Here is a 23,985-nt window from a genome sequence, read left to right on the forward strand (position 1 = left end):
AGATTTTTATACCTGCTCATACCTGCAAGGTGTGTGTGTGTGTGTGTGTGTGTGTGTGTGTGTGTGTGTGTGTGTGTGTGACAGTTTTCACAAATGATTAATTAATCTGCAAGTGTTCTGAAAAACCCTGAACCGATGCCAAACACTGGAGTGACCAACAGAAAGGTAATAAATTAAGTAATTGTATTCGCCATACAGGACTATGACCAGCTCAAGTAATATTTGTTATTGTCAATTCTGCTCTCACCTGCCAGTATTTGCAATGCAAATGTTATGGTGTCAACTGTCAAACCTTGAAATAAAATTCTGTTACTGACCTTTGGTCCAGCTATCACCAGTCCTGGAGGTCCTCTAGGACCAGAGGGGCCAATAGGTCCTTGGTCCCCCTAGAGGTCAATGGAAATTTACATTTAAAATGTTAAAAAGCAAATGTATAAAGAATATGCTAAATTATTGTTTTTTTTTTCCATTGGCCTTGCCTTTTCTCCTTGGGCCCCTGCACCTGGAACTCCAATCAAACCAGTTAGCCCAGGTGCACCTGTGTTTCCCTTTCAGTCAAAATGGCACATGGTGTTAAACTGTGTAGCTTTTCAGCTTGATACCACATTTGCTAACAGTTCAGCCACAGCTAAATATACCTTATCACCTTTAAGCCCAAGTCCAGGAGGTCCACGACTGCCTTTGGGACCCTCATGCCCCCTATCCCCCTGTCACACACACACACACACACACACACACACACACACACACACACACACACACACACACACACACACACACACACACACACACCAAGAGTTACTGTAAACCAGTTAACTAAGGTTAACTCAACAAATTCTAGAACATCAGATTTTTTTTCCAGTCTGCTTTATAAAGATAGACTACGACTAAAATATCTTATATTAGTGTGATGTGTGGTGTGAAAAATTACATTAGAACTTACCTTTGGTCCCACTAGACCCTCACCTGGAAACCCAGGTGGACCTTGTATTCCCGAAGGCCCTGGTGGACCCTGAAACATTAGTAGAAAACAGCAACATACAAAATATTTTTTATGTTTAGGTTTCCTGTGACAAACAGTTTGTAACAGGTCACCTGATCTATTTAAAATGTGTATTTCATTTAATTGATTGTGAACTGTTTAAATAATCAAATATCTACATAGCCTCCCAGAGTGGCCAGCCTAGCAACATGTGTCAATGAAAGCATCAACTACTCATCCAGCAGGTCACAAAAAACCTAGAACCATATCTAAAGAAGTGGTCTCAATCTCAACTCCTCAAGAGCTGTAATCTTACAGGTTTTAGATGTGCCCCTCGCCCAACACACCTGAATTGAAAGGCTAAACTTCTTCACTGGCATTTAGTCAGGCTCTGCTGATGAGCTCATATTGGAGTCAGGTGTGCAGAAGCAGAAAGACCACTGATCTAAAGCACTGCAAGCTGTAGTAAGGGTATCCCATAATCCTTTGAGTGATGTGACATATTAATTTCCCCCTCACGGAAATTAACGAAAATGGCCAGAGAGAAGAGAGAGCGCACACTTTGTAGTTCATTTTCCAAAGGCTATAGGCCTGGATTGACTCGCATCGTCTAGGTGTGTTTCCATCACGTAATGACGGAGTTAAAGGCTGTCTGAAATTGGCACTGCAGTCCGAAGCTCCTTTGCGAGTTCTTACTGCTGATCCCATGAAAGGTCAAGGAACAGGAGGTAGGAGCTATTATTAGAGGTATCTGGAAGGAGCCATGGTCAGAGTTCATGATTCAACAATAGAAAAAAGACTGTGCAAAGATGACATCTATGAGAAAGTTCCAAGGCCAATTTAACAGCTGACTGAAAAAAACATAGCAGCCTGTTTCACATTTACTGACCCCAAGACCTTTGGAAAACTGTTCTGTGGACTGACCATGGTATAGAGGTGTGGGACTGTCTTGTCAAGACCTGTATGAAAAATTATGATCCAAGCAAGTTCACCTCTGAATGTCCCACAAAATGTCTTAGAGTGGCATAGGCAATGACCGGACTTATATCCAAATAAGATGCTGTGGTATGACCATAAATAGGATCATCGTCAATGCTGACAACGAATATTAACATTCCAGAGAAGTCACATTCTATTTAGCACTTTTGTGGGAGCTGCTCTTGCTGTTTTGTTTATTTTTTGTTTACTCACCTGAGTTCCTGGTTCACCTGAACCCATTGGTCCAGCTGGACCGGATCTTCCTTGATTCCCCTTGTCACCCTGAAAGAAAAGTTGTAAATCATAGGTAAGAGCTATTCCAGTTTCAACCCTCTCCACTTAGACACCAATATTTAGAGATTGAAAGAATACAATACCTTGGGACCGGGGAAGCCAACACCATTTTCTCCTGGCGGTCCAGGTGCACCACTTGATCCCCGATCACCCTTTTAAAATACCAAACAGTAAAATCAGAATTTAACTCCAATTTAGCTTGTGAACTAAACAATCAACTGAGAATATCAAAAACTCTTATTTATTTTCCTACTTTAAGCCCAGACCGTCCTTCCACACCCAGGTCTCCTGGTGCTCCTCTGGCTCCCTACAAAAAATAAAGGAACAAAACTGAGATGAAAATTTAAGAACCAGGAGTTGCATGTTGAAATGCTTTCTTTGAAAGCAAAAGCACATTTTGTATGTTTGCTTTGATTAACATATTCTTACTAGCGCATTAAATTATGTTCAGTCAGGTTTGATTTTTTTTTCGCTTTTATGAAAAATGTTCATAACCATATTTTCACACTGACTTAGTAATTTCTCATTGTCCTCTACAGTCATGACATAACATCTGCAAACTTTACCCTTTGAAGAATGTGCTGAGCATGTCTTATAAAACAGCACTTTTGAGTTCTTATGTTGTGAGTCCTGATTTAACTTGCCTTGCCTGCTTTCCTGTGCACCCAATGAGGCTAAATAGTGAACTATGACTGCCACCTGGAGGATTTAGAGGAGTAACCGCTCCACATAAGACCATTGTACAACTTCTGTCCTCCAGTATTAGACAGCCAATAAAAGCTGTTACTTTACACCCAATTACACTTAGACCAGTTGAATCAAACTCATATCCTGCAGCTTTTAGAGGCCTACACACCTGAACCAAATGGCTAAACTGTCTTATAGCATGCAGTCAAGCTTTGATTCAGGTGTGTTGAAGCAGAAATAAAGGACCACTGCCTAGACCTTTATATTCTTTGCTAAGATGATCTTGTGGGGTGTATCCTTGGCCATTTTTTAACTAGATTATTGCTTTCTCTCTTGTTAGGAAATGGCAGTGAACTTTTTCTCATATACAGGACTGTCTCAGAAAATTAGAATATTGTGATAAAGTTCTTTATTTACTGTAATGCAATTAAAAAACATGAAATGTCATACATTCTGGATTCATTACAAATCAACTGAAATATCGCAAGCCTTTTATTGTTTTAATATCGCTGATTATGGCTTACAGCTTAAGAAACCCAAATATCCTATCTCAAAATATTAGAATATCGTGAAAAAGTATACTAGTAGGCTATTCAACTAATCACTTGAATCGTCTAATTAACTCGAAACACTGCAGGGTTTCCTGAGCCTTGAAAAACACTCAGCTTGGTTCAGTAAACTAAATCACAAGTACAGTATGGTAGTGGTTAAGAGACGACATAAGATTCTCACAGTAACTGGTGTACTGACCATGGCATTACTGTCCTGGATTGGCCTGCCAATTCCCCTGACCTGAACCCCAAAGAGAATTTGTGGGGTATTGTGAAGAAGAAGCTGAAAGACACCAGACCCAACAATGCAAATGAGCTAAAGGCCGCTATTGAAGCATCCTGGGCATCCATAACACCTCAGCAATGCCACAGGCTGATTGCCTCCATGCCACGCCGCATGGATGCAGTAATCTGTGCAAAAGGATTCCCAACCAAGTACTGAGTGCATTAATGGACATTTTCAAAAGTTTGATTTTGTTTTGCTGTTATAATTTATTTTTTTTACTTGGTCTGAGGAAATATTCTAATATTTTGAGATAGGATTTTTGAGTTTTCTTCAGCTGTACGCCATAATCAGCGATATTAAAACAATAAAAGGCTTGCAATATTTCAGTTGATTTGTAATTACTCCAGAATGTATGACATTTCATGCTTTTTAATTGCATTACAGAAAATAACGAACTTTATCACAATATTCTAATTTTCTGAGACAGTCCTGTACAGTGCCTTGCAAAAAATATTTTGCTGAATCACAACCTGGAATTCAAATGATGGATGGTTTGTGTTAGCACCATTTAATTTACTGAACAAGCCTACAATTTTGAAGATGTAATATTTTTAATTGGGAAGCAAACAACAACTTTAGGTTGCATTACTGTTCACTCCAGTTCCATCAGTACTTTGGAAAGCCACCTTTTGCACTAATTCCAGCTGCAATTGGCCTTGGATAAGTCTCTATGAACTTGCCACATAATGCCACAGGGTTTATTTTTCCAGATACATGTTGAAATAATTGTAACAGGTAAAGAAGGATGGTTTGTAACGGCAGTAGGAAAATTGCCCAGTAGTTTTGGTCAGGATTTATTCCCCCACACTAGGGTAACATGAATAATTTTCTCAATAAATTTAAATAATGCGTTGCTCGCAAAAAAGTGTTGGTTATTACAACTGATTTATTCGTATTAATTAGGCCCAAGCAGCAAAAGCGTTGCAAAGTCCTATAGGAATTTAAATGTTGATTGTTAATCTCCTGTCAAATGACACAAAACAAAGTTTGCACACAAGACAATCATGCATGAAATGTAACTACTTTAAAGGCATACTATGCAACATTTTTCAGTTAATTAATATGTTCCATACCGTTTTGGATGATTAAATGAGTCATTTCAGGTTGAACTAAGGTTTTCTCGGCCGCCCTGGTGGTCTGTGGGGGAAATACCGCACTTGCAATTGCAGGAGCAGTCGGCCCGCACTCACAGGCTCAGAAGTCTCGTGTGCATCGCAAGAGTCGGTCTTGCTTTACGGCGAGAACTGCTACACGCCCGCAGTGAAAGGTGTGCTCCTTGCTAGCGCAGTGGCGATATTTGTGCAGTTGTCATGGCGGAACCAGCGAGAAAACAGCGAAAGCCCATGTCTGAGCAGGCGAGAAAAAGGAAAAGGGCTCTGGACAGAGAGAGGAGTCGTACACGGGTGAACATAGAAGGCTGCAAGGCTGATGCGGACCTCGCGTTTCTGCTGATGCGATTGTAAGTAACATTGTAGGGTTTCCCTCACGCTACCGCCTCGCCGACATTCCAAAAAAATAATAATAAAAAAATAAAACTAACTCGATATGTTCGCCGCTCCGCTCAGCCGGTCAGCGGCGCAAAGTTTGTCTCCCCCCCCCCCCCCACCCCCCTCCGCTCAGCCGGTCAGCGGCGCAAAGTTTGTCTCCCCCCCGCTCCGCTCAGCGGTGCAAAGCTTGTCTCCCCCCCCCCCCACCCCCCTCCGCTCAGCCGGTCAGCGGCGCAAAGTTTGTCTCCCCCCCGTTCCGCTCAGCGGTGCAAAGCTTGTCTCCCCCCTCCGCTCAGCCGCTCAGCGGCGCAAAGTTTGTCTCCCCCCCCCCCCCCCCCGCTCCGCTCCGCTCAGCCGCTCAGCGGCGCAAAGTTTGTCTCCCCCCCGCTCCGCTCAGCCGCACAGCGGCGCAAAGCTTGTCTCCCCCCCGCTCCGCCGGTCGTCCCAAATTCCTAGGGGAATGGTTTCTCTCTCTCTGTGTGCATGTTCATACTTTCACTGTGTTAGTCATTGTTTGTACTGCCGTTTTTTCCACTTTTGTATTCGTTGTGTTCACCTGTCTGCTAAGCTCAAAACAACCGTGCCTGGCTTGACGGACAAACCAGGAGAACAGCTGAGCATATTTACGACAGTGCACTTTTACTTTCGCCCTCTGGGGGGAGCCTCGCTGGAAAATCAACGCGGGTTGCATAGTATACCTTTAAGGTCTTTGCAAAAGTCACAAAAGCTCTACACCACATCCTTCTCATTTACCTTGCTGATTGTTTAGGCCTCACCACTGGTGACTTCCTCTGCCTCCGTTCGCATTTAGACATTGAGGGTTCTGGGTAAGGTGCATGGGGGGGAAGGGGGGGGGGGTGCTCGTGCCTGCTACCTTCTAGGGCACCCTCCCAGTTTTAAATGCACTTGAGAACAACATGCAGCAACAGCACATTTGAGCACACAGAGGCAGGCTTGGGGTCTTTCTCACACCCCTCTTCTCTGATAGGCATCCGGAGTTCAGGGCATGAAGGAGGAGCGGGCCACCTGGTTAAGGTCTGGACAGGGGTTGGCTGGGGCTGGCACCTTTGCTCTCCCCTGGAATATTGGAGTAGGGCTTAGGTATGGAGGGCAGGGTATGGGGAGGTAGCCTCATAAGGGTATGTGGTGTGGGTCTGGTTCAGTTCATGTTGGCCCCATCTCTGGGTGGATGGGCCCATGTTTAGTCTGGGCTGGGAGGTTAGGACCAGAGTATGGACCGGGTAGGTCAGGTTGTGTTGATGTTGGGGTTCACCACCTGGGTCTGGGGGCTTCTGAATGCAGGGGCACTAGGGTGCGGACGTGTGAATGTGACTGTGTACGTGGTTTTCTGTTTGTCTTTTTGTCAGGTCGGTTTTGGACTGCCCCCTCTCCTGGGTCTCTCCCCTGGGAGAGCAGAGAGCAGGTATTCCTGTGTTGGTCCCTCTTTGGCGGCTTTGCTCTGGGGGTCCCTATGGGCATCTGGGGTTATGGTTCCCCTGGCATCTGCCTCAGTGCTCTGGGAGGCTGGTCTTTGGTTCCTCACAACTGCTGAGCATTTTTTCTTATGGATAAACCTTACATACACAAGCACGCTCTCACAAACACCTACAGGTGCTTGGATACAGGTACTTACAGATTCACTTTTATACAGAAAAACCCTATTATTATATTTAGCTGTCACTTTATGCACTTCATATTAAATAATACTGTACAGTCTTCAGTGATAGTATTAAAGCGTTGTTGTTGTTTTTTTTACCTCGGTTGGTTTTGCTATTCTTTTTTTTCTATATATCTCTTTGCAGGTGTAGAAGGAGACTCAGGTTGTTATATTGCTCTGTCCCTTCCACTCTTTTTCTTTCACCTTTTCTCCCTTTTAGCAATTTCTCTCATCTGTCTCTCTTCTACCTTCCTGTTTCTGTGTCCATTGAACATGAAATAGTCCCAGCATAAAATCTAATAAAGCTTTTTGCATATATAAATCAAGCAGAGCACTATGAAGAAAGCAGTAATGCTCCACTTGTGAAAGTAAAATCTGTTGGGCTTTCTTTGGCAATAAGACAACAATTCTTAATGCTACATTGACAGACGGGAACCAAGAAAAATAAATGGGGTACACACATGCAATTTCCAAGACCAACAAAAACGTCTCTCGGAGTGATCAATATGTATCGCACTAGGCTCAAAAGTCCCTTGGAGTCATAGCAAATTAGTCTGGAATGTCATGACTTTCACCAAAACATGGCTACACAGTGGAATACTGGACGGTACTATCGAGCTAGCCGGACACTCCAGGGGTCACCAACCTTTTTGAAGCTGAAAGCTACTTTATTGATGTTGTGTCATACAAAGGGCTACCAGTCCTGACCTTTGAACTAGAAGAGTCAGAGTTCACCTTAACTTTATGTAAAATAAACAAATTTTTCATGCTTTGTTATAGATATTGTCATTTTTAAATCTATATAAATACAACTGTGAATAAACAGGAAGAGTAACGGAATAAAATAAAGTTTTAGATGCAGCTCACTGGCACGTTGTGCTGTTTTTAGAACAGGCTCATGGGCACTACACGTGGTCCTCAGGGCTACTTGGTTCCCACAGGCACCATGATGGTGACCCCTGCTACGCACACTGGGCGGATAGATCATCTGATGACTCTGAAGACCAGAGGCGAAGGTTTGTGCATTTATGACAACAAAGCTTGGTGAACAAACTCAGTTACTCTTGGAAATTATTGCTCAACCAACCTTGAGTTTCTCATAGTTAGACCTTTGTATCTGCAATGGGAATGACTGATTGACTCAATCTTCAGTCAACCAGAAGAATTCCCAGGCATAGGCTTGAAAACTCCACATAGAAAGACCACAGCTGGGATTTGAATAAATCACACGTCCCACAAATAAGTGGGACAACGTTTCCTTTATTTTTAACAAAGATTACCAACTTCTAGCTTTAAAATCAAATAGGAGACATCAGTACACAGTTGACTGTAATATGTAAAGGCAGATATTGTTTAATCTTCTTTAAAAGGGGTTATATATAAACTATTTAGGGTTACTAAATCTAAAAATTAGAAAATACTTTTCTATTTTCAGGAAAAGTATTCCTGAAAATAGATGTTTGGCTTTTTCCGACTCATTAGGCCTGCTATACTACCTTTCTTCAATTAAGGCAGACTGGCTAAAACAATGTGTCTCTCATCTATACTGAGACAAGCCAAACTCTCAGAATTCCTCTGTAAATGTCTATTAGACTTGCTGGCTAGGGAAGTCTAATGAACTTAAACCAAAAAACCTAAACAAAACATTGGCGGCAGATGGAAGTGACTTTCATGGGAACTGGAGGCAGACAAGATTGACACAGAACTCTGATGCTGGATCCGGTTGTTTCAGTGAGACGGACAGGGGAAACAACCATTTAAAAAAAGAGAGGGAATGGATAATATGGCCAAATCCTAATCCTCTGGAACAAAGTCAGCTCTAAGACCCCAACTAAACATTGGAAGCTTGGATTCCCTGCTTTAGAGAGGCTACATTAGGAACAAGATAATACCTAAGCCACATCTCACATTCCACAAGTGCAGAGCAGGAGATGAATTCAGAGTCTGAAATACGAATGGTGGACAGGAATCTTTCAATTACTCCACACAACCGAATGTGTCTGTTTCATGATGGCAGAGAAAAGTTTAATTCTGCAGATTACAGCTATCTGTGGGCCAGACACAATTTATTTGAAGTAAACATATGCTTCAGTTTGTCATCTGTGTGAAGACAAACAGTACCTTGAATATTTTTGGTACGTATATAGATCAGTTCATGATTGCCTCAATGACTGCAAAGGATCCAGATAGTCTTGTCATGTACTTTAAAATTACATTACATTTACAAAGTGTTAAATGGACCGACCTTGTATAGCATTTCTCCAGTTATACGGATAACTTAAAAGCACATCCTTACTACTCTGATTTACTCCAATGACGTCACAATGTGGACAGATTAAAGCAGCAATACACAGGTCTGTAGGTACCTTGGTTGAGTGTTTGTCCAAGAGGCACATCAATGTGTGGCAGGAGGGAACTGGAAATCTAAGCTAAAGCTTTTGGATTGCAAGACAACTGCCTTTTCCATTAATCCACAGCTGCCCCAGTGTTTTCCACAGGTGAAAACAGTTTGAAAACATATGCGACACTTCTAGGTTAATAAACAGAAATAATTTCCTCCTTTTTGATGCACTTCTTTGTGTTGTCTGACACACTACAGTTTGTTCTGAATACCCAAAATGCAAAAACAATTTTTACAGAGGTTACCATTCTTAGCTGTTGTTCCATGACCCTATGAATAACTTATTATTCCCATATAGTTGCCAAAAAAGCATCAGTCCTAATAACATTCTACGGTGCTGTGGTTGAGAGTTCAGCTTGGCAATATGATGATACTCTATAGGGCATTTTGAGAATCTTTCTATGTGTGATATTAAAATTGCACTCTGAATATCGATATAAATGTCCCATCTGCATCTATTTCATTGGGAACATAACTTTCCCAAATGCCCCTCAACATATTAGTCCCAATAAATATAAGGTCCACCAGAGACTTGGCTGACTTTAATCTGTTTTAAAAACTCTTCAGTTTTCTTTGGCTTTTAATCCTGGGGAGCTAGAGCATTAGGCTAGTTGTGTTTTCTTTGTTTCTGCTTTTATTGCTTTATTTTATCCTGTGAGATTGTGTTTTATTGCTCTTGCTTTTACTATTTACTGCTTATTTTACCTGTAAAGCACTTTGGTCACTTTGTTGTGTGTAACAGTGCTATATAAATAAAGACTGACTGATTGATTATTCACTCATTTTCATCCTGTCCATCCAGAAAACTCTGAGAGCACAGAGTATAAGAAGCAGCATCATTGCTACAACAAAACCAACTAAACATCTCAAAAAGAATTACCAACCCATCTGTTCAGATGTTACAATAATAGAGGACATTAGACAAAGAAGGAAAGAAAAATAAGACAAGAAAACAGCCGTCAAGCAATCGGAACTTAGTTTTGTGAGTTAACCTAGAAAATAGATTTCAATTTATCTCTTTCCAAATTGTCTGGGTTTCAGAAAAGCCATAGTTTGGTTGATTATCTTAGAAAATATTTAAGAAAAGTTAGAAAACTAGGCATGTAAAGGCAACAGAGACAATGCGGGTGCTGATCTTCAGTTAAATAAAGAAATCCTTGCCAGACAGGTAAGGTGTTGAAATTTGTTGTTTTTAATGCAGTTGACAAAGGGTGAGGAATTTGGCTGCTTAGTAAATTATCTTTTATTCTGATCTCTATGTTACTGTCTATTTAGGCAGACTTTATCTTAACAATTTTTATGACTAAAAATAGATTTTTTTATATTGATTTAAAAATACCCTGTGATGGACTGGCGACCTGTCCAGGGTGTACCCCGTCTCTCACACAGACCGCTGGAGATAGACAGCAGCTCCTATGACCCTACACAGATATGCAGGTATAGACAGCAGATGGATGACTTAAATCTAAAACAAGTTTAAGGTCATATCACTCAGGCCTGGGTTAACCCTAACCTTAGGCCCTAAAGAGGATAGAGAGGAGATTTGAGAGGGTCCGTGGTTTGCTTTTTCCTTTGTCCAGGGTCTGTGTCAGAGCTGCTGCAAAATTGGGCTCTAAACATTATCAAAAGCCCTTTTCAGATCATAGACACTGAAAAGAAAATCCTCTTATTAGAGATCACTTTGTCTTTTCACATCATAAAATATATCCACAGAAACTAGTGGCTGGCTGATTCGAATGAGACAGATCTGAAAGTAATAATAATGATATTTCCATCTTTATTCTGCATTTAGCAAGTAGACATCATTTTAGTAACCCTGAGTGAAATAAATCAGGGAGTTAAATCTGATTTAATGTCAGACAATGAAAAAAAGCATCTGTCTATACAACATATGTAACCATATGTACATCCCATTATTGCTGATGTTAACATTGTATTTTTCTCTTTCTTCCCTGTGTTATAATAAATAAGTTATCCTTAATCCTGTACTCTCTGTAATCTGTCATGCACCGGTATGTGCTGTATCAATTTTGATAATGAAGAAGTAAGATTTTCTTTAAATTGTAAATGTGCTTCTTAACTATTGTGCTACATTGGAAAAAGCATCCTGACAAAAGATTATAACAAAACATCTGAGCAAAATAGAAAAAAGTAAATGTCAAAGTATAATAACATCGGGCTTTGTTTGATACATACTATATTACAACCAGTACTGAAAAAAGTATTCCTTTCACCTATTTTCATTAACCCCATTTTAAAACACAAGCCATTAATCATTGAATATAGCAACAAAGTCGGAGTACGTGGAACATTTAAGAAGGCTTCACCTGTTCCCCTTTAGGTCCTGTTGGGCCAGAAGGTCCAGCCACACCCTGTGGATAAAGAAAATCACCGCTTTTACTTGCACAACAAATTCACTGTTTATTGATTGTAACCAAACACTAAGGCCTACTTTTTCTCCTTTTGCCCCAAACGCTCCAAATTCACCTCGTTCTCCCTGGAAATGGAAGTAATTGAACACATAAAGTAGGTCAGTGGATATGAGAACAAGCATTCATCTAAGGACTATGTTTCTAAACTTATATGTCTATACTGGAAAGCCATTATATTGAAACATGAAATTATACAAAAAAATAACCTAAATTTATGATGTTTCATTTATAAAGTTATAGTCAAGAATGAACAACAATATTTTGGTTTATCTTGTCCGTCATAAGAAAAAAATGGGAGTTAATTTTTCCAAGTCATATTTTCACCATCTTATTCATACATTTATAAATGCCACAGTTCCAAACTAAATATTTTATTTAACTAATTAGGGTAGACCTAAATATTTGGTTTGGAACTAAATATTTAGCTTGCTGATAGCTAAATACTTAGCTCAAAAAGTCTGTAGCTAATATACAAATTCACTTGCCGATAAGCGGAAGTGTCCAACATTCTAGCCGAAAATATAGGACGAGCTGTTTTAACAGCAATACAGATGTATACTCATGGATTACAGTAGGGAGATGTCCCCAATTTCCAGGGACTGTCCCTGTTTTTGATAGACTGTTTGGACGGAAATGTTCTTGATTTCAGCGTTGAATGAATGAGAATGAAATGTTTCGCACAACAACAGCTATTTTAGAAGCAGGTCCCACTGCTGTTGGAGACAGAATAGTAGAAGCATAGGCAGGCTGTCATGGTTGAGTTTTGGTTTGGCTTTGTTTTTCTCTTATTTTAATTTTTTCATCTCTTTAGGGTTAGGTTTGACTTTATTTATTGTTAGTTTTCAGTCATCAGTTATTTTCTGTCAATTTTCACTTCACCCCCTAAGCAGTCAGTCACACCTGATAATCATTTACCAGTCAATTAGCCAGACCCTGGTTCCACCTGTGAAGTGTTCTATTTAAACCTGCCTCTGCCTTCAGTTCAGCACTGGGCCGTCATCATTCCACACCTCTCCATGCCAGTCCCCGTTTTTGCCTTGGAAGATTTGTTTTTCTTGTTTAAGAGAACTGCTAACGGGACTAGCCATCCTGGAAAGGCTCTGCTCTGTGCCCTGGTGTCTCTCAGGTTCTGCTAACCTGACTAGCCGCCCTGGAGAAGCTCTGCTCTGTGCCCTGGTGTCTCTCAAGTTCTGCTAACCTGACTAGCCGCCCTGGAGAAGCTCAGCTCTGTGCCCTGGTGTCTCTCAAGTTCTGCTAACCTGACTAGCCGCCCTGGAGAAGCTCAGCTCTGTGCCCTGGTGTCTCCAATGAACTGCTAAGCTGTTGTGGCTACGGGGCCTGCTAGCCGAGCAGTACTGAGCTTTCCCTGCTGCCTGTATAGTTATGACTCTCTCTCACTCCGGGCCGTCAGCTCCTGCCATCACATTCATCCCTGACCTTCTGCAGTCCTGAACCTCCGGTCTTCATCACTCACCACCCAGCATACTTCCTTCAATAAAGACTCAAACTTTTAGTCCCGTGTGTGCGTCCTGAGTTCATCGGTAAACAAAACCCTGACAGTACGGCCCAGTCAAAAGGTGAACTCAGGCGCCATGCAGGGCTTACCTGCAGGAGTTGACGACCCGGACATCCTCGCATATGTAGAGAGGTGCGAACGCCAGATGAGGGAGAGGTACACCAAGATGGCTTCTGCCCGGGACCCTGCGCCACCGATCCGGGTCGACTCCACTTCCCCCGTGGTTCACGTGGGCGTTGATACAGCTACCCCGGAGCCCAGGGAGAGAAGCCGCTCAGCCTCTCGTCGTCTCGGTCATCACCTCCATGACTCGCAGCTGGCCCCTCGAGTGAGGCTCATCGTTCCACCTAGCAGAGCCCCACGCATCAAGGAGAGCCAGCTGTGGGAGTTCTACTACGGTGACCGAGACGACCTTCTGCCCTGCTGGCCAGCTGCCACCCCCGAGATTGCCCCAGATTCCTCATCTGTCCCCTCCCGGCGAAGACAGCAGAACCACCGGCGCGGAGGGTCCATCAAGGCTCAAGAGGAGGATCCGCCTCCAACCTCGGCGTCCGCTGAAGCCTGTAGCCCGGCGCCGCTCTCTGAAGCCTGTAGCCCGGCGCCGCTCTCTGAAGCCTGTAGCCCGTCACTGCCTGAAGTAGCCGAGGAGATGGTTCCGCCTCCACCAGAAAACTCCGCTCTGCCGGCCACCGTAAGCTCCGCTCTGCCGGCCGCTGAGGGATCTGCTCAGCCGACCACTGGGGGCTCCGCTCTGCCAGCCGCCAAGAAAATAGATCCGCCGGCCGACGAGGATGAGCCCAAGGTCTCCGAGGGAGCCGCTTTGCCTCAGCCCGAGGCCTCCGAGGGAGCCGCTTTGCCTCTGTCCAAGTCCCACGAGGAGGTCCAGGAGGACCTGCCTCCGCCCAAGTCCCGTGAGGAGGTCCAGGAGGACCTGCCTCCGCCCAGGCCTCGTGAGGAGGTCCAGGAGGACCTGCCTCCGCCCAAGCCTCGTGAGGAGGTCCAGGAGGACCTGCCTCCGCCCAAGTCCCGTGAGGAGGTCCAGGAGGACCTGCCTCCGCCCAGGCCTCGTGAGGAGGTCCAGGAGGACCTGCCTCCGCCCAAGCCTCGTGAGGAGGTCCAGGAGGACCTGCCTCCGCCCAAGCCTCGTGAGGAGGTCCAGGAGGACCTGCCTCCGCCCAAGCCTCGTGAGGAGGTCCAGGAGGACCTGCCTCCGCCCAAGCCTCGTGAGGAGGTCCAGGAGGACCCGCCTCCGGCCTCGGTTTCCGCCGAGACCTGTAGCTTGACACCGCCTCCGACTAATCTGTTCGGCCAGAGCCGCAGATTGCGGACTCCGAGCCGCTCGACTCTGCCTCGTCGGGGCCGTCCACCACGGCGGCCGCCTTTGACTTCTCTGTTCGGCCGGAGCCGCAGACTGGGGACTCCGAGCCGCTCGACTCTGCCTCGTCGGGGTCGTCCACCACGGCGGCCGCCTCTGACTTCTCTGTTCGGCCGGAGCCGCAGACTGCGGACTTCGAGCCGCCCGACTCTGCCTCGTCGGGGCCGTCCACCACGGCGGCCGCCACTGACTTCTCTGTTCGGCCGGAGCCGCAGACCGCTGACTTCGAGCCGCTTGACTTTGCCTTGTCGGGGCCGCCCTCCTCGAGGGTTTAGTCGAGCGATGCTGCTCCGCCGCCTGCCTCGTCCAGGACGACCTCCACAAAGACTTTTTCTTTTTTGCTTAGCAGCCGTTTTTGCCTGAGCCCTTAAGGCCAGTGCCTTCTGTTATTTTTTGGGCTCGATTTCAGTTTTGGTTTACTTAAGATTTTTGGGGTTTTTAGAATTATTTAGGGGGTTCTTTGTTTTCTTAGAGTTCTTAGTCTTTGTTTGCTTTGTTTTCCCTGCTCTGTTTTGGGATTATAGATTTTGCCTTAGTTTTCTAGGTTTGCTTAGCCTTGTCAGTTTAGCTTTAGCTCTCTAGTTGTCATGTTAGCGTACTTGTTCAAGTCCTAGTTTTTCTTGATTTGCCTTTTATTTGTAGTTTAGCTTTAGTTTCTTTATCTGCTTAGTGTTTTCAGGAAAAACCGGCCTCACCATGCTCCACTGCTCATCAACAACTCAGCGGTGGAGGTGGTCAGCAGCACCAAGTTCCTGGGGGTGCACATCACGGACAACCTCACCTGGACTGTGAACACCACGTCACTGATGAAGAGGGCACAGAAGCGACTGTACTTTCTGCGGAGGATGAGGAGAGCCCGCCTGCCCCCGCCCATCCTCACGACCTTCTACAGAAGCACCATAGAGAGTATTCTGACCAGCTGTCTCTCTGTGTGGTGTGGAGGCTGCAGTGCCTCCGACTGGAAGAACGTGAGGAGAGTGGTGAGGACAGCAGAAGGGATCATCGGGGCTCCTCTTCCCTCCATTAAAGACATTTCATCGCAGCGCTGTGTGTCTCGAGACCGTAACATCATCAGGGACCCCTCACACCCCCACCATAGACTATTCTCCCTGCTGCCCTCTGGAAAGAGGTTCCGCAGCATCCGCTGCAGGTCCACTAGGTTCTGCAAAAGCTTTTTCCCTGCTGCCATCAGACTGTTGAACTGCTGAAGTATAAAAACGGACTGTGTACCACACTCGACTCGCTGATTTGCACATTTGCACATTTGTATCGTATCCTGCAAAATTGCTGCTGCACCTTACCCAGAAACGTACTGCAAAACTGTTTACAATGCAACTGTCTACTTTTAAATCACTGCTGCACCTTACTGCATATTTGTTTACATTTGTTTTACACTGTTTACATTTCAACTGCCTACTGTTCACTGCTGCACTTTATCCGGAAGTCAATTGAAACTTATCCTGTAAGTGACTTCGATTTATCACTGCACTTTATCCAGTACTGTAATTCACTGTCAGGTATCCTGTAGAGTTACTGCAATCTTTCTGAGCTGTGTGAAAACGAAATTTCGTTCTGTATGCACTCTGTGTATACAAAATGACAATAAAGAAAGTCTTTAAGTCTAAGTTTTGTTTTGATTTAAGGGTTAGCTTTAGTTTTTCTTTTGTGGTGCTATCCCTGTTCTAGTCTTGCCTTTATTTTCTAATTCTTAGTTTGATTCTTTATTTTTGTCCTGCGCTCTCCCAGCGCTCCTTAGGTCCTAGCGCTCATTTAGACTTCTGTCCCCTGGTTCTGAGCTGTTTCATGCTCATTAGCTTTGGCTAGTTCGAGCCTCCTTAGTTGTTTTGACCTCCTAGTTCCTCTGTCTCCTAGTATTTAGGTTTCTCGATTCCCCGGCGTTTTAGGACGCCCTCTGTTTTCGGTCCCCCGGCGTGTTAGGACGCCCTCTGTTCTCGGTTCCCCGGCGTGTTAGGACGTCCTCTGTTCTCGGTTCCCCGGCATGTAGGACGCCCTTTGTTCTCGGTTCCCCGGCATTTTAGGACGCCCTCTGTACCCGGTTCCCCTTGCGCCCCGGCGTTTCCCTCACGCCCCGGCGGGTTTCCCTTTGGCGTTAAGTACGCCCGTTCCTTCCCTTTGGCGTTAAGTACGCCCGTTCCTTCCCTTTGGCGTTAAGTACGCCCGTTCCTTCCCCTTTGGCACTATCGTGCGCCCGTTCCTTCCCTTTGGCGCTGTGGTGCGTCCATTCCTTTCCTTTGGCGCTGTGGTGCGTCCATTCCTTCCCTTTGGCGCTGTGGTGCGCCCGTTCCTCCCTCTGGCGTTGTCATACGCTTGTTCTTCCCTCTGGCGTTGTCGTACGCCTGTTTTTCCCTCTGGCGTTGTCGTACGCCTGTTCTGCCTTGTGGCGTTGTCGTACTCCTGTCATGCCCGTTTTTGCCTTGTGGCGATGTTCGCCTGTCATGCCCGTTTTTGCCTTGTGGCGATGTTTGCCTGCCAACATCTGTTAGATGCCCTTTGTTTGGCTTACCAACATCTGTTAGACGCCCTTTGTTTGGTTTACCAGGGGTTGTTAGAAACCCCCTTTTAGTTCGCCCTAGTGGGTAGTTTTGGTTTGATTTTAGCCCACCATCCTACCTTCCCTCCACCCACCCAGGTTAGATCAGCTTGGTTATGACACAGGCAAGCATGCCGTCACCGCCATCAGCCATGCACCTCATCACTCACTCCCCATCCCTATCCTTACATGCCTTACATGCCCCCCTCCACATCCTCCCTCCAACATTCCCAACGGTTCCAGTTCCCTTAAACCATCATGACAACATTCTTATTTTTTATGTAGCTGGAAGTGTCCCCAGATTTTATGTGAGAGATCTGGTCACCTAAATCTACAGTAACAGCTGCCACAGAGCCATACAGTTGTTGTAGATTTATGACCCAGCCAACTGGGATAAAATAAGTTAGACGAGCGATGACTGAAATGAAGATATTTAGTTTTACCAGTAGCAGAAGTTTAAATTGAGGTTTGCAAGACCCAGTTTTGTTTTGGTAGTCCACTTCTGCTTATCTGCAAATGAAGTTGCATATTAGCTAAATATTTAGATCACAGCTAAAGATTTCATTAGCAGCAAGGTAGTTTGCTAACAAAATTCTTTAGGTCCAAGCTAAATAATTTGTGAAATTTATAAATGCATGAATGAATTGAACCTCCATTTTTTTCTCTTGTGACAGGCTAAATAACCCAAAATACTGATACTTAATTTTTGACGGAGCATCTTTACAAATGGCACCGCATAAAAATGGACTTTTTAAACAGGCTGTTGTTTTTGTATATCATAACTATTCACCATTGCTGAATCTTCCTAAATAATGTGTTATTTAGAAGATCAGAGATGACACATACCTTTTGACCTTTGCTGCCAGGCCTCCCCTGTAAAAACCAACCAGCTGACATTATTCTTCTCCCTTCCGACAGTTTAATGTCATCATCAATAAATATGGCAATAGTCCAGATTTTCTGAAGTGAAGTTTTTAAGTTATTATCAATAATTGTTCGTTCAATCAGACTATCACATCACAGGCAGTTTATAGAAAAGTGAAGGAATCCTCAGATTGGTGGAAGGCTGACTGCTAGTCACACTGTTTAAGTGATATAATCAGTTTAGAACTCAAACTGGTATATACTAGTGGAATATTGGCACGCCTTAGGAATCTAAAGTTCCCCAAGAACCCATTACTAAGTCTTTTGTTGTTTTTGTAGCCGAATAATGCTGGGGTTACTTTATATCACTCCACCTCATAAGTCACGGGGTGAACTGATAAAGCCAGGACCACTAGCCTAACTGTAGCATAGTAACACAGGTTTGACTGAGAAAAATTTAACAAATTTAATAGCTGTCCTACAGATTTGGACATTTTCAGTTGGAACTATTTTAAACTACCAAAAACAACTGAAACAGGGTCTCCATCCGGCTAGCGGTTAGCCTTTGAGCGCTCCGAGAATTATTCACATATTCTACAAACTTCATGTAATAAGACCCCTGTCTAGTACAGGTAAGGGAAATGCTACAGACAATGTTTTGACAGGACAAAAGTCTACCATTGAGAAAATCAGTGTTAAGGTCACACTAGAGCAATTACATTTTCCCTAAAAAGATTCCTCGTATGTGTTATTTCAAAGTTTACAACAAGAATCAAATTTCCCGTGGCAATAAGATGTCATGGTGTTTTCCACCTTTAATGAAAATGTATATATGAAGGTATGAATATGCTAAACAAGCCTTGCAAGAAAACCTCTGCCTTCCTTGGAGCTGCCCCAAAATGAAATGTCCTCTTCTAACGTTAGGGTAGTTCAGTTGTACATGTTTGCGTAGATGACCTAGTTGGGGGCTGACCAGAATACGCCTTTTTCAGGGGGGTTTGAGTTTAACTGGAGTCAGGAGATGAGAAACATCCAGAGTTTGAAGCTCCTGGGTGGCAGTGGTGTCTCAGAGCAGCGAGCAGATTCCTATGGCTCCTGGTTGAACGTTTTGGCAGTCACACAGTTTCTTAAAGCCTACAGTTTCAATTTTTTGTTTGTTTGTTTTGCCAACAGCTCTTGCAGCTTCACAATACTTGTGCAGAGCAGTAATTCTTTACAAAACGTTTTATGGGCTGTAAGAGCTTACTTTTTAACAACACAATATTCTCACTAAACTAGATTCTGTAACATGTAACGTGCATTGAGATTATTTCTGTTGTAAATAGATAAGTAAAAGAAATTAAATCTAACCTAATTACGAGACTGATGTCTGGGTGTCTAATTAGAACTGAAATTAAGTGAGTGACTGGTTTCACATCCATTCTGCCCTCTGACCAAGCAGCCAGTCCCTCCATCCCAACTGACTGTTATTTGTGGACATGGGAGCAACTTTTGGTCTACCATTGTGATCAAGCTCGCTACCAATTTTTTAATCATATGATTTTGTCAAAGGATTCAGACTAATTCAACATTCTTGTATTAGAAATACATTGTAATCCTCTTACTGTGATTTACTTAACGTCCCTGTTATACGGTGGCCGAGAGGCACAAACACACTAAAATACATAAATGCCTATACCAAAAATAGAACACACAAAACACACGCAATGGAAAATTGCAGCAAAAGAGAAATGCTGCACTTATAGAAATTAGACACACAAAGTGCAAACATGCTGCAAACACATATGATGCTGAAACACAAACAAACAAAACATACGCTAAGGCAAAATGATGCAAAAAGCCAAAACAAGTTAAGAAAAGCTGCAAACTGGCTCCACATAACGGAGCAGCCAGGTCCACGCCCAGGTTTGGTCCCATATGCCCTGGTTGGTGGTTGACTCTCCCTAGTGGTCTGAAGCACTTCTGTTACAGCGCCAGTTTGCAGCTTTTCTTAAGTTGTTTTTTGCCTTTTGCCATAACATGTGTTTTGTGTTAGCCTATTTTTTGAGTTTTTGTATTTGCAGTGCCTTTGCACCTCTCAGCCACCTCACTGAGCATCTTTTCTCTTCCACATCAGTTCGACAATTAATAAAAGACTTACTTTTGGCATTATTTTTTCTAATTCAGTACAAAATATACATCCGTAGACTGTATTTTCTGACATACCAAATTACTCAATTTCCAGGTGTGTTTATATACACATATACTAAATTAATACTATATTACACACATACTATAACCGGCTGGGAAAATTACAACACATGACTCACCTAATCCAGCCATAAGTAAATAGACAAGAGCAGATTAACAATGTTTGCGTGATCAATTTCTATGTGTAGGCCTATTACCTGGTCCTCTGCCTTTCCCTGTGTTCTGTCACCCTCTCTTTGCTACTTTCTGTAATAAACATTTGTAATTTATTAAATGTGTCTAACTGCATGTCATTGAAACATGGAGATATCAAAATTAAAAGTGCTGAAGCCCAAGACAAAATATTTAACCATTCATGCATACCACTCTACTGCCGACTGTCACTGTAGCTTCTTCTCATCACTTCTCTTAATGTGCAAAAATGAGCTGTAAGGCTTCACAGTGCAAGTCATCGGAGCTAGCTGCATTCATTTACAATGTGTGATGTTATGCTCATGTATAACAATGAAAACAGATATAATCACTGGTAAAGAATAAATTGTAAAAGCAATAAAACATAAGAATTAAACCTTTTACATAAATTGCTTGTGTTTCTTTCACGAAAGTTAATCACGAGCAGGAAAAGACTGAAACATTATGAAATACCTGACGGCCCTCTGCTCCTGGATGGCCATTTGTACCAGGTTCACCCTGAAGTCATGGAGAGCAAACAAAACAAATGGTAAATGGCTTGTACAGCGCTTTATCAAGTCCAACAACCCCAAAGCGCTTAACACTACATTCATTCACCCATTCACACACACATTCACACCCTGACGGTGGTGAGCTATGTTAGTGGCCACAGCTGCCCTGGGGCGAGGCAGAGGTGAGGCAGCCATGTATCGGCACCACTGGACCCTCAGGCTGTTCGGGTGAAGTGTCTTCACCAAGGACACAACAACTGAGACGGTCACAGTGGGCAATCAAACTCCCTAACTCCTGCGCCATTGTCTCAGGAGTTAACAACTCATCAAACTACTCTTCATAAACTAATTCAGCTAATAAAACAATTGACCATGAATACAAATAAAACCTTACCTGAGATCCCTTTGGACCTGGGGCACCATCCAACCCCGTCTTTCCCGGTTTCCCCTAAATCAAGGAAAAAGGATTTATTGGTGTTTTCCAGAGTTGTATGTAACTCAACAAAATGCATTTTCTTGAAAGACAAAACATTTTCACCGGACAAGCAATAACCCCAGACAACAAAAATGAATCCCAACAGGCTCTGACTATCCATCCATGCTGCATTCTGTTTATCTTCAGTTCATTTTGGGCTTCATCTTAAGGTTATAAGGCTGGAATGTTGCACACAGGTCACCGTGCACCATATTTATATAAGGTCAGTATAGAGTCAGGTTATAGAGCATTTTCATTGCAGTAACCCAAATAACTTAAGACACAGATAAAGGAAACAATAAAAAACTAAAAGTGTTTAGGAAACTGTTTAACCCTAATTACCTTGTAGGTGAAGGCAGCCTTCTCCTGTATTTTAGCATTCAACCAGCCCTTCAAACTAAGTACACTAAAACTGCTCCCATGCACAAAATTGTCAATGAGAAATGTTATCAAAAACACAAATAAGTTTTATTCTCATTATGGTTATGAGTATGATTATGATTATTATCAAGAATCAATCAAAGATCAAGGTTTGTTGTTGTCATTATGTAACCATAATGAAATTTTGGTGAGACAATGGCTCAGAATTCACACAACACACAAACACAAATCAAGACACAATGATTAAGGTGAATGTACCAACAGTACCCCTGAGAAGCTAAAATTGTACAAATAATCCTTGGCATCTAATAAGATTTAAACGTTCAAGTCAAAAAAGACACTGGTCACTTTACAGAACAGTGTAAAATACTGTGCAATTGTATGACCAGGCAAACACCCTCGAAGAAGCTAAAGTGTGCAAATAGACATTAGAATGTGAGAGACAGTGTAAACAATTATCAGTCGGACCAAAAACCTGTGGAACCAGCAGACTATGAGCTGGGCTGGTGGTTTATTTGGTTTTCAGCATGGGGTGATAGCCTTCACAGCTTTGGAAAAGAAGCTGCTTTTAATTCTATTAATTCTTGATTTAATGTCCCTGCATTATCTGCAAGCATAAGGGAAGGTTATGGGGCATGTATGATAGCACATATACCAACAAGATGAATGCAGTCAATAATGATGACCCTAATGATGATCCACTGCTTGTGGAGATGACAGCAGGCAGATGCCTCTGCAGTGGGTTGTTATGATTAAATATAACGGAAGCATATTTTTTTAAATAAACCACATACTGTCAGTGTGTTAAAATTCAAGGTTCAGGGAACTGAGTCCTGTACCAGGATGACAGCCATTAACATTTTATGAACATTGCTGTTTAAAGAGACATAATAATCAAAACTTTTTAAAGAAAACACAATTTCAGTTCGGTTTTGCCAATGTATTGGCTCCATGAATACTTGGTAAAAGTACATCCAATTCAACATTTTCTTAAAGGATCATCTCAATGCTTTTAAGGAATTATAACAACTATTGTCAGCTCTGGTTCCCAGTCTAAAACATGTAGGCTGGTAAAACTTGGGTAGATTGTTTCTACACAAATATCCTTTAGAACACAGTCAGAGATTTATAAAACCTTATATTCAATTTAGTTCCACACATCACAAATGATTTTGAAAAATCTGTAAGCAGTGAAAAATAGTCTTGTTCAGGTTACAAATATTCAAGAACTATAGTCACTTTAGAATTAAGGCAGATTGGGAATTTTTAAATTCACTTTTCACAAGTAATTGGAATTTACTGAGGGCAAGGTTATGACAATGTTGAGGTATGATGAAAGATGAAATTCATACATATTTAAACTTTAGATAGAACCAAAGCAACCCTTGCAGGTCTGGTTTACACTTGACAAAACATACACTGAAATCTGTTCTGTGTGACCTGTCTGTGACCTCTGTCCAACACAAAGCTGAGCCTCACTGGGTTAAGTTCTCAGAGCATTTCAGCCTATGTGTTTGACCGTGCTTACTCCTCCATCACAGACCTTTGTTTCTTCCCCAGCACTTCTCTTCAGTACTTCCACCTGCAAAAACAATCCTCAAACAACCTGCAGTTTAGGAAAGAGTTATCTGTTATCATCCAATTTTGGTGAGCATAAGTGAATGCTAGCAGTTTCCTGCTCTTAGCTGACAGGAGTGGTACCTGGCTTGGTACGCTGGTGCTAGAGTCCATCTGCTTGACGTGTTCTGCATCTAAAGATGGTATTCAGATAACTTTGGCAGCAACTAGTTGTAATTTGAGCTCCTGTTTCCTTTAAGTCATCTCATACCAGTCGGTTTATTTTCTGACATCAACAATGCATTTTTTAGCCACACAACTCCTGTTTTTTGGAAATGTTCTCTGTAAACTAAAAGACAGCCATGCATGCTCAAATGTTGCCATGTCATTCACTGATTTTCTCTCTGCGGTAGCAAGCAACTCAATAACAGCACCTGATGAAGTGGCCAGTAAGTCTGTATTGATTTAATTACAATCTCATTTTTATTTTTAATAGGAGTCAGATGGCATAATCTTTTATTAATATAAGGGGAGTTTGTCATGTAACCGGTGTGTTGCACACTTCACCCACAGGTCAGAAACAGGTCAGAAAGCCAGGTGGCACTGATGTATGGCAGTCTTGCTTCGGTCAATCTGCC

The 23,985-nt window shown here is 42.9% G+C and overlaps 1 protein-coding gene across 1 annotated transcript in view; it reads right to left on the reverse strand.

Annotated features, from left to right (window-relative positions):
* Nucleotides 1-23,985, reverse strand: part of col28a1a (collagen, type XXVIII, alpha 1a) — a 72,369-nt gene that overhangs the window by 40,613 nt on the left and 7,771 nt on the right. The window contains 12 exon segments of the mRNA XM_036145891.1: nucleotides 318-386; nucleotides 480-548; nucleotides 639-707; nucleotides 944-1,012; nucleotides 2,174-2,242; nucleotides 2,338-2,406; nucleotides 2,508-2,561; nucleotides 11,651-11,695; nucleotides 11,776-11,820; nucleotides 18,044-18,070; nucleotides 20,897-20,941; nucleotides 21,329-21,382. Coding sequence (XP_036001784.1) covers nucleotides 318-386; nucleotides 480-548; nucleotides 639-707; nucleotides 944-1,012; nucleotides 2,174-2,242; nucleotides 2,338-2,406; nucleotides 2,508-2,561; nucleotides 11,651-11,695; nucleotides 11,776-11,820; nucleotides 18,044-18,070; nucleotides 20,897-20,941; nucleotides 21,329-21,382 — 684 coding nt within the window.

The sequence above is a fragment of the Fundulus heteroclitus genome, chromosome 13, assembly GCF_011125445.2.
Source record: "Fundulus heteroclitus isolate FHET01 chromosome 13, MU-UCD_Fhet_4.1, whole genome shotgun sequence".
Classification (NCBI taxonomy): Eukaryota; Metazoa; Chordata; class Actinopteri; order Cyprinodontiformes; family Fundulidae; genus Fundulus; species Fundulus heteroclitus.